At 43.2% G+C, this 12,405-nt stretch overlaps 1 protein-coding gene across 8 annotated transcripts in view; it reads left to right on the forward strand.

The window, feature by feature from the left end:
- The window catches only part of chd3 (chromodomain helicase DNA binding protein 3), a 117,800-nt gene that overhangs the window by 22,084 nt on the left and 83,311 nt on the right, over positions 1-12,405 (forward strand). For all 8 annotated transcript variants that reach the window (XM_072591517.1, XM_072591524.1, XM_072591519.1 and 5 more), the window contains 4 exons: positions 449-696; positions 4,605-4,732; positions 5,326-5,464; positions 6,141-6,316. In XM_072591517.1, the coding sequence (XP_072447618.1) occupies positions 449-696; positions 4,605-4,732; positions 5,326-5,464; positions 6,141-6,316 (691 nt within the window). The remainder of the gene's footprint in view (positions 1-448; positions 697-4,604; positions 4,733-5,325; positions 5,465-6,140; positions 6,317-12,405) is intronic.

The following is a 12,405-nucleotide window of genomic DNA, read 5'->3' on the forward strand; positions in this document are numbered from 1 at the left end:
GTGAAGAATCAACATTGGCTGAACAGCCTGATTTTGTCATTTGTGTGCCAGTTGAAACTCTGCTGTAGCACTTTTAACAGAAAGTTGCAGTCTGGAGATATGAGCATCTGCTGGCTATCCAACTGCTGCACTGTATTGACGTTCTCTTTTTTTTTGGATGAGACGTTAAACCAAGGTCCTGTTTGCTGCCCCCGGTGCACCTAAAAGAGCTTTCTGCCACGGATGGTAAAGACCCTGATATTTTAGCTAGTGTCTAACCAGAAACTGATGTACTCAGTATCACATTTGCTATCTGTGGGAGGTTGCTGTGTGCAAATTGGCAGCGACACTTGGTGATTCCTCAGTGGTAATAGACTATGGAATACTTTGGGACATTCTAAATGGTAATTCTGTGTATTGTATGTTTTAACAGACTGCTCATTCATGCAAATGTATTTTGAAACCCTAGGCCACTCATTGCCAAGAAGAACCCGAAGATTCCAATGTCCAAGATGATGACAATCCTTGGCGCCAAGTGGCGAGAGTTCAGCGCCAACAGTCCGTTTAAGGGGTCAGCAGCTGCAGTGGCTGCAGCTGCTGCAGCAGCAGCAGTTGCAGCTGTTGTGGAACAAGTGTCTACTGCTGGTGCCTCATCAGGGAGCCTTCCTGTGCCACCAGTACTTCCTATCCGCAAAGCCAAGACCAAAGAGGGCAAAGGTTAGTAACATTGCACAGACCTGTAAATGATACCCCAAGGGAGGCTGAAAACTTGTGTGCTGTTATGCCTCATTAGAATAGCATGTTCGAGATCATTCCCTATTCCCTGAGACATCCCAAAAAAATCCAAAGTACGCAATTGTCCCAGACTAACAGAAAACACAGCTTAGGTTCTTGTACCTAAGAGTTGCCATATTTATTACAAATAAAAAAATTTTGCTCACAAGTAAATAGCTATGAACTATTGGCTACTATTTAAAACTCTAGCCGCCTCCTTCTAAAAATCTATACACCGATATAGACTGACAAAAAGTTATAGTTGGGGGTGGGATATACTGGGGGGGGGAGGGGGGGTGGTGGTCAGTTTAGCACCAGTCCTCTGAATTTGATGGAATGTTGTTTTTTGTTTCCTGAGTCATTCGATTCCCTGATCTTTGCACTAGTCAGACCATAGTCTGAATACTGTGAGCAGTTTTGGGCTCCTTTTCAAAGAAAAGGTACATTAGCATTTGAGGCGTCCAGAGAAGCCTCACCAAGTTGGTCCTGGATATGGAAAGACCCCATTATGAGGAAAATTTAAGCTTGTACTCAATTTTAATTTAGAATGGAAAAATACTGTTCTTTTAAGGAACTTGATAAGGTAGATGTGGAGAGGTTGTTTCACCTTTGGGGAGGGTCTATGAGCAGAGGGCATAATCTCACAATAAGGGGCTACCTGTATAAAACAGATGAGCTATTTTCTTCTGAGGGTAATGAATCGGTGGATTTCTTACCTGCACGGGGCTGTCAAGACAGAGTCATTAAGTAGACTTGAAAACTGAGGCCCTAATCATTAAGGGGATCTGGGTTTTAGTGGATAAAGTAAGAAACAGACATTAACGATTATCAGATCGCGTTGAATGTAGATAAACTGGAATCTGAAAGAACACAGCAAGCCACGCAGCATCAGAAGATGGAGAAGTCTTTATTTCACATCTCAACCTGAAGGGTTATATGTGGGGATGGGGGCGGTGGCTAGGGTGGGGGGAGAGTAGCAGGATGGTGAGGTAGTGATAAGTGGTCACAGGTAGTGAGTATGACTTAGTTGGTTGATGGGAGGAATGGATCTGGTTGGTAGCTGGAAGGAAGGGTCAGTAGGTGGAATGGAAGGGAGGAGGAGGGGCTGGAAAGTGAGCCAGGAGATGGGTGGGATGGATTTTTTAAAATTCTCCGAGCTGTAGGCTGCCCAGGTGGAAGAGGTGTTGTTGTTACTCCATCTTTGTGGTCTGATTCACTGCAGCAGTGGAGGAGGCTGAGAATGGACATGTTTGAGTGGGAAGGGGAATTGAAATAGGCAGTGACTGAGAGGTCAGGCTGGCTGTTTTGGGCCAGGTGAAGATACTCAGTGAAATTGGCACTTAGTCTGTGTTTGGTCTCACCAATGCAGCGAAGACAGCATCGCATACCAATAGAGTAGGATGGAGGAGATGCCAATGAACTTCAGTCTCACCTGGAAGGATTGTTTAGGGCCCTGGATGGGGGTGTATCTAACAGTGTTCTCATTGAATGGCAGAGCACATTTATTAGGATAAACTGCCTACTACTGATTTCTGCATCATTTGGTTTTACGGTCCTCTTCACAGAAGCTACAGAATGACTGGCTTATAAATTATGTAGTCTTTGACTAGTTAGTTAAAATCCATCATTTACAGCAACTGTAAATGTTCTTCGCATCTTGACAGATACAGGAATATGCAGGGAATTGAGGGAAGGAGACAGCATAGAGGCAAAAAACTTAGTTTAGAACGGCGTCATGTGTCTTTGTGGTCTTGGGGCGAAGGACCTGTTCCTCTACTGTTCTTTATTCAGGCTTGAGGTATTTTCCTGGAGAGAGGCTGACAATTGCCCTTTCAGCATTGTGAAGACTTCTGCCAGTTCACACCCACGAGCTGTTTAGACACCCAGAGCTAATCTGGTAGTTGGTCATGGTCAGGCTGGTTCCCTTCAGCATCCAACAATTGGTCACAACTGCAATCTATTGCTGTTTTCCCTTTTTATATTCACTGTGATGTCATCTCCTCTCACCCCCACTCCCAAAATAGAAGTGTAAATACAACCCACAATGAGCCTCAGTAGTGATATTTTCAAAATTTTAACAATTCCTTCTGCAATTTTAACAATCATCTTTTTCCATTTCAATCCACACTCAAAAATACTAAATTACAACAGAAGACCACCCAGTCTGTGTGGGGTGCCCTGACTAGAAGCATTACAGCGAGTCTGCTTATCTGTTCCAAGAGCACCCCACCCCACCTCACCAAAGAAAGTGTTTTCATACTAAATCTGCATTGAACCTTTCTTTGACCACACGGTTGTATGCACAGTTTTATTTCCCATATTACAACAGGATACAGACCCACTGGTGTGGGAGCAGGGAAGAATTGCAAAACTTACGCCAAATATGAGTGCCTTTGCCTATTGTGAAAGGTACAGGAGACTCTTTTTTTTTTTTATTTGTCTTTCCTGAGGCAGGGGCAGATCCTGGGGATCCTGGCAGTAATTTTCAAATCCTGCAATCATTGGAGGGAGGGATGCCAGAGGGCTGAAGGGTTGCAAGATTGCCCATTATTAAAAATGGGAGGCAGGGATAGACCAAGAAGTTTGCAGGCCAGTCATTTCAAACTGTGGTGTGGAAGTTAATAGAATTCTGAAGAATATATCTGCTCTTGGAAAGAGACACTGGTTAATCAGTTGTAGTCAGCACAGATTTGTTAAGGGAAGATTGTACTTGACAAATTTGAATTTTGAGAAGGTAACCAGGAGTGTTGATGAGGCTAATGCACTTGCTACAGCTCATACAGATGACAGCAAGGTCCTATTGAATAAGTCCTTGACAGACTGGTCAAGAAAGTTTGAGCCTATGGGATACAAAGCAAAATGGGACAATGGTCCCAAACTTGTGCAGGAAGCAGCAGATGATGGTGAAGGGATGATTCTGTGACTGGAAGTTTTGTTTCCAGTGGGGTTCTGCAGCACTCTGGGCTGGGGGCCTTGCTGTTTGTGGCGTACATTAATGATTTGGACTTTATTGTAGTGGTGTGTGATCAAATAGTTGAGGAGGGTTACACTCTGAATGGTAGGACCCAGGAAAGTGCTGAAGATCAGAGGGATCTTGGTGTTCATATCCACGCATCCTTGGAGATCGCAGGACAGAGAGATAAAGTAGTTATGAAGCTATATGGAATACTTGTCTTTATTAGCAATGGCATAGAATAAAAGAGCGGCAGCGTTATGCTGGAATTGTTCAAAACACTGGCTAGGTCACGACAGAAGTACTGCATGCTTTATATGGTCACTGTTGTCGGAAAGATTTGGTTGAACTATCGAAGGTGCAGAGGAGATTTACCAGGACGTTTCTTGAAGAATTAAGCTAGAAGGTCTGAGTTGTTAGTAATGATTGATTGGATAGGCTGTGGTTATTTTCCTTTAGGACAAAAGAAGATAGAGGTATATCTATTTAAGCGGCATAGATAAGCATTTTTTTCCATTAATATAGGGATCAATGACCAGAAGGCATAGATTTTTAAGGCAGAAGGCTAAAGGGAGAGAGAGGCTAGCAATGTCTATTGGAGAAAAACGAATAGCCTTATGATTAGAATCAGATGAGGGAAAAATGGAAGCAAGCTCGAGTGTAACATAAACATCAGGCCATAACTCTTTGGCCTGATTGAGCCAAATAGCCTGATTCTGAGCCCTGCGTCTTTTGTGTCGCCTTTCACCAAGACCCTTCTCTTGCTCTCTTAAGGGAGGAAATATAGGAATTGGTTTGTGGATTGCCAGTTCCCACAAAACATGATAGCCTGGTTAACCAGTTTGTTGGAGGAGGAGCAGTCACTCCAATTAAAAAGGTTTTTCTTGCGTGATTGCAGGTCCTGGCGCAAAGAAACGGAGCAAGAGTCCGAGGGTCCCAGATGAAAAGAAGAAAAAGAGGAAGAAGATGATTCCTTTGAAAATTAAGCTGGGTATAATGGGGCCAAAGAGGAAGAAGAGCTCCTCGGTAAATGAGTCAGACTGTTCATTGGCTTGAAAGCTAGTCGAATGATTGGTCTTCTGCACATATTATCCTGTATTGTAGTAAAGAATGTGCAACTGCGACGGTCTAGAGAGGATACTGGAATGATAGTGTATGGTGGGGTCCAATCTGTCACTATAAAACCAGGAGCAGTCCTGGTTTGGAAAAATCTGTCACTGTATAAAACAGCATAATAACACTTAACACTGTATAGTACTGGTTGGTTGTTTGTTCTATTTGATTATTTTAAAGACATTTTGTCAGAAATTTTGCATTGCTAAAGATGTGCATGAACCGTGTTGAATTGTAAGTTGATTCTGGAGAGCCCTTTGAACTGGAATGTGTTGACTTTTGATTCCTGTTGCAGTCCAGCTATGTGAGGCTCCAGATCCCTCCTGATGAGGGACTTTTGCTCATGGTTTCAAATGTTGTGTTGCAGTTTAACCTATTATCTGCAGCCAAGGAGGCCATTGTGAGCATTGGTGGCTATCTTCTTGTACGTTAAGTCTAATGTAAGGCTTTGTTTTGTCACGACTGCATAACCATCATTTTCACATGGTACTTTTGTGCTTTTTCAGAGTGATGAGGCAGACTTGGATGCAGAGTCCGATTTTGATGATGCCAGTGTGCACAGTTCATCAATTCGATCTGACAGCTCTGTTGCACCCCTGAAAAAAGCAAAGTTGAAAGCTAAGGTTGGCCGTAAGAAGAGGAAGGGTAAGTGTTGGATTGTGGCTGAAAGTGACATAATAAGGACAAAGTAGTTATACTGTCCCTTCTCTGGTGTCCATAGAATATCCCATGTCTGTTTTGAAGACTAGCAAGGTAGTTCTCTGTAGTATCTTGGAGCCAATGTTTATCTTAATCTATAGGAAATATTGCAACAGATTATCTGGCTATTTGTGGGATTTGCTATACACAAATCCACGGCTGTGTTTCCTAAATAATAAAGTTGCTAAATGTCAATTTACACAAATGGTTCTAAACCACATTAGGATGTCTTGAGGTTGTGAAAGACACTATATAAGTTCAAAGTTTGTGAGAAGACTTGTAGCTCGTTGTTGTGGTTCTGTTCGCCGAGCTGGGAATTTGTGTTGCAAACGTTTTGTCTCCTGTCTAGGTGACATCCTTGGTGCTTGGGAGCCTTCTGTGAAGCGCTTATGTGATGTTTCCTTCGGCATTTATAGTGGCATTATATTTATCCACCATAAATGCCGGAGGAAACATTACCAAAGCACTTCACAGGAGGCTCCCGAGCACTGAGGATGTCACCTAGACAGGGGACGAAACGTCTGCAACACAAATTTCCAGCTCAGCGAACAGGACCACAACAGCACTATATAAGTGCAAGTATGTTTTAATTGTCATCCTTTTAACCTGCTGGTTTATGTAGTTGCTGGTGAAGAAGAGGCAGATGGGTATGAGACTGATCACCAGGATTACTGCGAGGTCTGTCAGCAGGGAGGAGAGATCATCCTGTGTGACACCTGTCCTAGAGCCTACCACTTGGTTTGCCTAGATCCAGAGCTGGACAAAGCCCCAGAAGGGAAGTGGAGTTGTCCACACTGTGTGAGTACAGCTTTCTCAATTAGTAAATAGCAGTCTTGTTGAAAAAATGCCAGCCACCAAAGTGAAGAAATTTTTTTGTATTAAAAGTGCCATTTGAAAGGACAATTTAACATTGTAAAATGTTTGAAGGTGTCCTCCAAGTTGAGAAGGCTTTTTTTTAAGAAAAAAAACATTTGGGACCATTTATACACAATGTTTGAGTATAAAAGTAGGGAGATTATACTGACCCTTTCTAAAACACTGCTTCAGTGTGTCAGATTTTGGACATCACATTTCAAGAAGGATGTGAACATTTTGGAAATGGTACAAGAGAAGATTTCCTACAATGGTATTGAGGATGCACAAGGAGCAAGAGTAGGCCACTCAGCACTTCAAGCCTGCTCTGTTATTTGTTAAGTTTATGGCTGATCTTAGATTCATAGAGTGTAGAAAAGGCCCATCGAGTCTGCACTAACATTACTAACATTAAAAGTGTGCTAATCCTAATCTCCTACACTTATCATAACATTCAAGGATATGAGACATTTGAAGTGTTCATTGAAATATTTTTCAAAGGTTATAAGGTTTCCAGCCTCCATAACCTTTCCCAGGCAGTACATTCCAGATTCCCACTTGCTGAGTGACCATTTCTTTCCCAAATCCTTTCTGAATCTCTTGTCCCTTGCATTTTAAAACAATGTCCTCTCATATTGACGCACCCACCAAGGGAAACGGCTGCTTTGTGTTCGCCCTGTATACACACCCTCAGTCTCATACACTGCAATCATGTTGTTCCTCCACCCCGTCCTCTCTTGTCTTAAAAAAAAATCCAAGCCTATCTGGTCTCCCTTTTATAGCTCAATTTCTCCAGCCCAAGCAACTTTCTCGTGAATTTTGTCTGTATTCCCTCCAGTGCTATCACATTCTTCTGGTAGTAAGATGACCAGAACAGCCACAGTAGTCAATAGACAATAGGTGTAGGAGTAGGCCATTCTGCCCTTCGAGCCTGCACCACCATTTAAGGATGATCAGCCATGAACATATTGATCAGTGTCCTGTTCCTGCCTTATCTCCATAACCCTTGATTCCACAATCCTTGAGAGCTCTATCCAACTCTTTTTCTTAAATGAATCCAGAGACTGGGCCTCCACTGCCCTCTGGGGCAGAGCATTCCACACAGCCACTACTCTCTGGGTGAAGAAGTTTTTCCTCATCACTGTCCGAAATGGTCTACCCCGTATTTTTTAAGCTGTGTCCTCTGGTTCGGCACTCATCCATCAGCGGAAACATGTTTCCTGCCTTCAGAGTGTCCAATCCTTTAACCTTATATCTCAATCAGATCACCTCTCAGTCTTCTAAACTCAAGGGTATACAAGCCCAGTCGCTCCAGTCTTTCAGTGTAAGGTAATCCCGCCATTCCAGGAATTGACCTCGTGAACCTACGCTGCACTCCCTCAATAGCCAGAATGTCTTTCCTCAAATTTGGAGACCAGAACTGCACACAGTACTCCAGGTGTGGTCTCACCAGGGCCCTGTACAGCTGCAGAAGAACCACTTTGCTTCTATACTCAATTCCTCTTATGAAAGCCAGCATGCTATTAGCCGCCTTCACTACCTGCTGTACCTGCATGCTTACCTTCATTGACTGGTGTACAAGAACACCCAGATCTCTCTGTACTGCCCCTTTACCTAAATTGATTCCATTTAGGTAGTAATCTGCCTTCCTGTTCTTGCCACCAAAGTGGATAACCATACATTTATCCACATTAAACTGCATCAGCCATGCATCTGACCACTCACCTAACTTCTCCAGGTCACTGTAATCTCCTAACATCCTCATCACATTACACCCTGCCACCCAGCTTAGTATCAGCAGCAAATTTGCTAATGTTATTGCTAATACCATCTTCTATATCATTAACATATATTGTAAAAAGTTGCGATCCCAGTACTGATTCCTGTGGTACCCCACTGGTCACTGCCTGCCATTCTGAAATGGAGCCATTTATCACTACTCTTTGTTTCCTATCAGCCAACCAACTTTCAATCCAAGTTAATACTTTTCCCCCAAAACCATGCGCCCTAATTTTGCTGACTAACCTCCTATGTGGGACTTTATCAAAAACTTTCAGAAAGTCCAGGTACACTACATCTATTGGATCTCTCTCATCCATCTTCAGAGTTACATCCTCAAAAAAATTCCAGAAGATTAGTCAAGCATGATTTGCCCTTCATAAATCCATACTGACTCTGTCCTATCCTGTTACTACTATCCAGATGTGTCGTAATTTCATCCTTTTTATAATAGACTCCAGCATCTTTCCCACCACTGAGGTCAGACTAACTGGTCTATAATTTCCTGTTTTCTCTCTCCCACCTTTCTTTAAAAAGTGGTGCAACATTAGCCACCCTCCAATCCTCAGGAACCGACCCGAATCTATCGAACTCTGGAAAATCACCAACGCATCCAAGATTTCTCGAGCCACCTCCTTCATTACCCTAGGATGTAGACCATCGGGCCCCGGGGACTTATCAACCTTCAGACCTAACAGTCTCTCCAACACCAACTCCTGGCAAATATAAATTCCCTTAAGTTCAGGTCCTTCAGCCACTGTTACCTCTGCTTGTGTCTTCCCCAGTGAACACAAATCTGAAGTACCAATTCAATTCTTCTGCCATTTCTTTGTTCCCCATAATATATTCCCCTGTTTCTGTCTTCAAGGGCCCAATTTTAGTCTTAACCATTTTTTTTTTTGCCTTTCACATAACTAAAAAAACTTTTACTATACTCCTTTATATTATTGGCCAGTTTACCTTCGTACCTCATTTTTTCTCTGCATATTTCCTTCTTAGTAATCCTCTGTTCTTTAAAAGCCTCCCAGTCCTCCGTTTTCCACTTATCTTAGTCCAGTTGTAATCTGACCAATGCTCTGTACAACTCCACTATTTATACTCTGTACCATGCCCGATGAAAGCAAGTGCTCGATATGTCTTTTTAACTATCCTGTTCATGTGATCTGCTGACTTGAGGGATTTATGAATAATTATACAAGATCCTTCTGTTTCTCTAAGATACCCCATGGTGGATATCACTAAAATGTCCACCTCAAGGAACACCTGTCCAGCTTCTTTCCCCAGAACCAGATCCAGCAATGCGCTGTTTTTAGGACCTTTTCCATACTGATACAAAAATACTCCCCTGGACATAATTCCAGAAATAATCTGGATAAGTGGCCTTCAGTTTTTAAAAGCATAAACTGGAATTGATCTCCATGGAGCAGAGAAAGAGCAGATTCATTTGAGACTTTCAAAATTATGAAGGGTTTGATGGTGTAAATGAGACATTGTTTTCCAGTGGCTAGAGGGTTAGTAACCAGAGAGAGAGAGGAATTGGAGAGAATTGGAAGAAGAACTTGAGAGATGCTAAGAATGTTTTGGACAGCGAGAAGTTGTGATCTGGATTGTAGGAACTTTCAAAAGGAGAATCAGAAACACTAAGGGGAAAGAGTGATGTTTTGGTGAGACTTGAAGCCAAAGTTCAAATCAAAATGGAGTTGGAAGGGGAGATAAAGCACTGATTACCCCATTTGTGCCCATCTCTCTCAAAGTATCATGAGCATTGATGGACGCAGTGTGCTCCCCCTCCAAAAACTTAGATACTTTGGATGCAGAAATGTAACTGTGGAAGAGGAGCTGACAGCCAGCAGATATGAAAATCCCCCTCCACAGCCCTCTTCCTGTACTTGTTGATAGCCAGCCTGGCCAAACCCAGGAGCAAACCAACAGGGAGGTGCTCTGACCCGTCCATACCCCTCCACACTGGATGCTCAAAAATCAGAAGAATAGTGGCTGAAGTGCAAAAGATTTTGTAACTAACTACAAGAGGGGTACAATCGCCCACAACCAATATATGGCGAATGGTAGAGCCTTAAATAGTGTAGTGGAACAGAGGAACCTCTGAGTCCTGGTGCACTATTCTCTGAAAGTGGAGTCACAAGGTAGTGAAGAAGGTTTTTGGCATACTGGCATTCATCAGTCAAGGCATTGAGCATAGAAGTTGGCAAGTTAGAATAGAATCTTCACATTTAGAAACAGGGCCTTCAGCCCAACCAGTCCACACCTACACTCAGTAACCCACCCTCATACTCTACATTTTACCCTGACTGATGCACCTAACCTACACATCCCTGAACACTGGGCAAATTAGCTTGGTCAGTTCACCTGAACGCCACATCGTTGGACTGTGGGAGGAAACCACAACACCTGGTGGAAGCCCATGCAGACACTGGGAGAATGCACAAAATCCACACAGTCACCCGAGGCCGGAATTGAACCTGGGTTGCTGGTGTTGTGAGACAGCAGTGCTAACCACTGAGCAACTGTGCCGCCCCAAAGTTTTATGTTGCAGTTGTACAGGACTTTGGTGAAGCCAAATTTGGAGTATTGTGTTCTGTTTTGGTCACCTTGCTATAGGAAATATGTTATTAAACTAGAAAGAGTGCAGAAGAACTTTTATAAGGATGTTGCCATGATTCAATGGCCTGAGTTATAGGGAGAGGTTAGACAAGTTAGGACTCTTTTTTTTTAAAGAGCGTAGGACACTGAAGGGGTACCTTTTATAGAGGTATATAAGATTATGATAGGCATGGATAGGAGGAATGCACTTAGTCTCTTTCCCAGGGTTGAGAAATCAAGGACTAGGGAAACAGCCTATTATGGTTAAAGGGGAAAGAATAAACTGGAATCTGAGGGGCATCTTTTTTACACAGTGCTAGGCATGTGGAATGAGCTGCTAGCAGAAGTGGTTGAGGCGAGTACCTTAACATTTTAAAAGGCATTTGGACAAATACATGGATAGAAAAGATTTGGAAAGATTTGAGTTAAGTGCAGGGAAATGGGGTTAGCATAGATGGACATTTTAGTTGGCATGGATGATTTTGGGCTGAAGTTTGTGCTGAATATATGCATGATCCAAAACACCACAAGACTAGTCTGCTTTAGAGCTGCCAACATCAAAGTCCCATTGCACCCTGACTATGCTCTCCTACAACCTCTTCCATCAGGCAGAAGATTCAGAACCCTGAACATATGCACCATCCAGTTCAGGAACAGCGTCTTGGCTGTTATCAGTCTAATGAATGGACTCTCTGGCCTCCAATAATGCTGATCTCACCTAGCGCACGCCCTGTGCAATGTAGCTTGTATGTTTCTAAGTCTTTTTTTGATCTGTATGTCTTGCTTACTATGATCTGTCTGTACTGCTCATTTAAAAAAAAGCTTTTCACTGTACTTCGGTACATAGTCATAGAGATGTACAGCATGGAAACAGACCCTTCGGTCCAACCCAATCTAGTCCCATCTGCCAGCGCCCTGCCCATATCCCTCCAAACCCTCACTATTTGTATACCCATCCAAATGCCTCTTAAATGTTGCAATTGTACCAGCCTCCACCACATCTTCTGGCAGCTCATTCCATACACGTACCACCCTCTGCGTGAAAACGTTGCCCCTTAGGTTTCTTTTATATCTTTCCCCTCTTACCCTAAACCTATGCCCTCCAGTTCTGAACTCCCTGACCCCAGGGAAAAGACTTTGTCCATTTATCCTATCCATGCCCCTCATAATTTTATAAACCTCCTAAGGTCACCCCTCAGCCTCCGACACTCCAGGGAAAACAGCCCCAGCCTGTTCAGCCTCTCCCTGTAGCTCAGATCCTCCAACCCTGGCAACATCCTTGTAAATCTTTTCTGAACCCTTTCAAGTTTCACATTTTCCTGATAGGAAGGAGACCAGAATTGCATGCAATATTCCAACAGTGGCCTAACCAATGTCCTGTACAGCTGCAACATGACCTCCCAACTCCTGTACTCGACACTCTGACCAATAAAGGAAAGCATACCAAACGCTGCCTTCGCTATCCTATCTACCTGCGACTCCACTTTTCAAGGAGCTATGAACCTGCACGCCAAGGTCTCTTTGTTCAGCAACGCTCCCTCGGACCGTACCATTAAGTGTATAAGTCCTGCTAAGATTTGCTTTCCCAAAATGCAGCACCTCTCATTTATCTGAATTAAACACCATCTGCCACTTCTCAGCCCATTGGCCCATCT

The sequence above is a fragment of the Chiloscyllium punctatum genome, chromosome 21 (assembly GCF_047496795.1).
Source record: "Chiloscyllium punctatum isolate Juve2018m chromosome 21, sChiPun1.3, whole genome shotgun sequence".
NCBI lineage: Eukaryota > Metazoa > Chordata > Chondrichthyes > Orectolobiformes > Hemiscylliidae > Chiloscyllium > Chiloscyllium punctatum.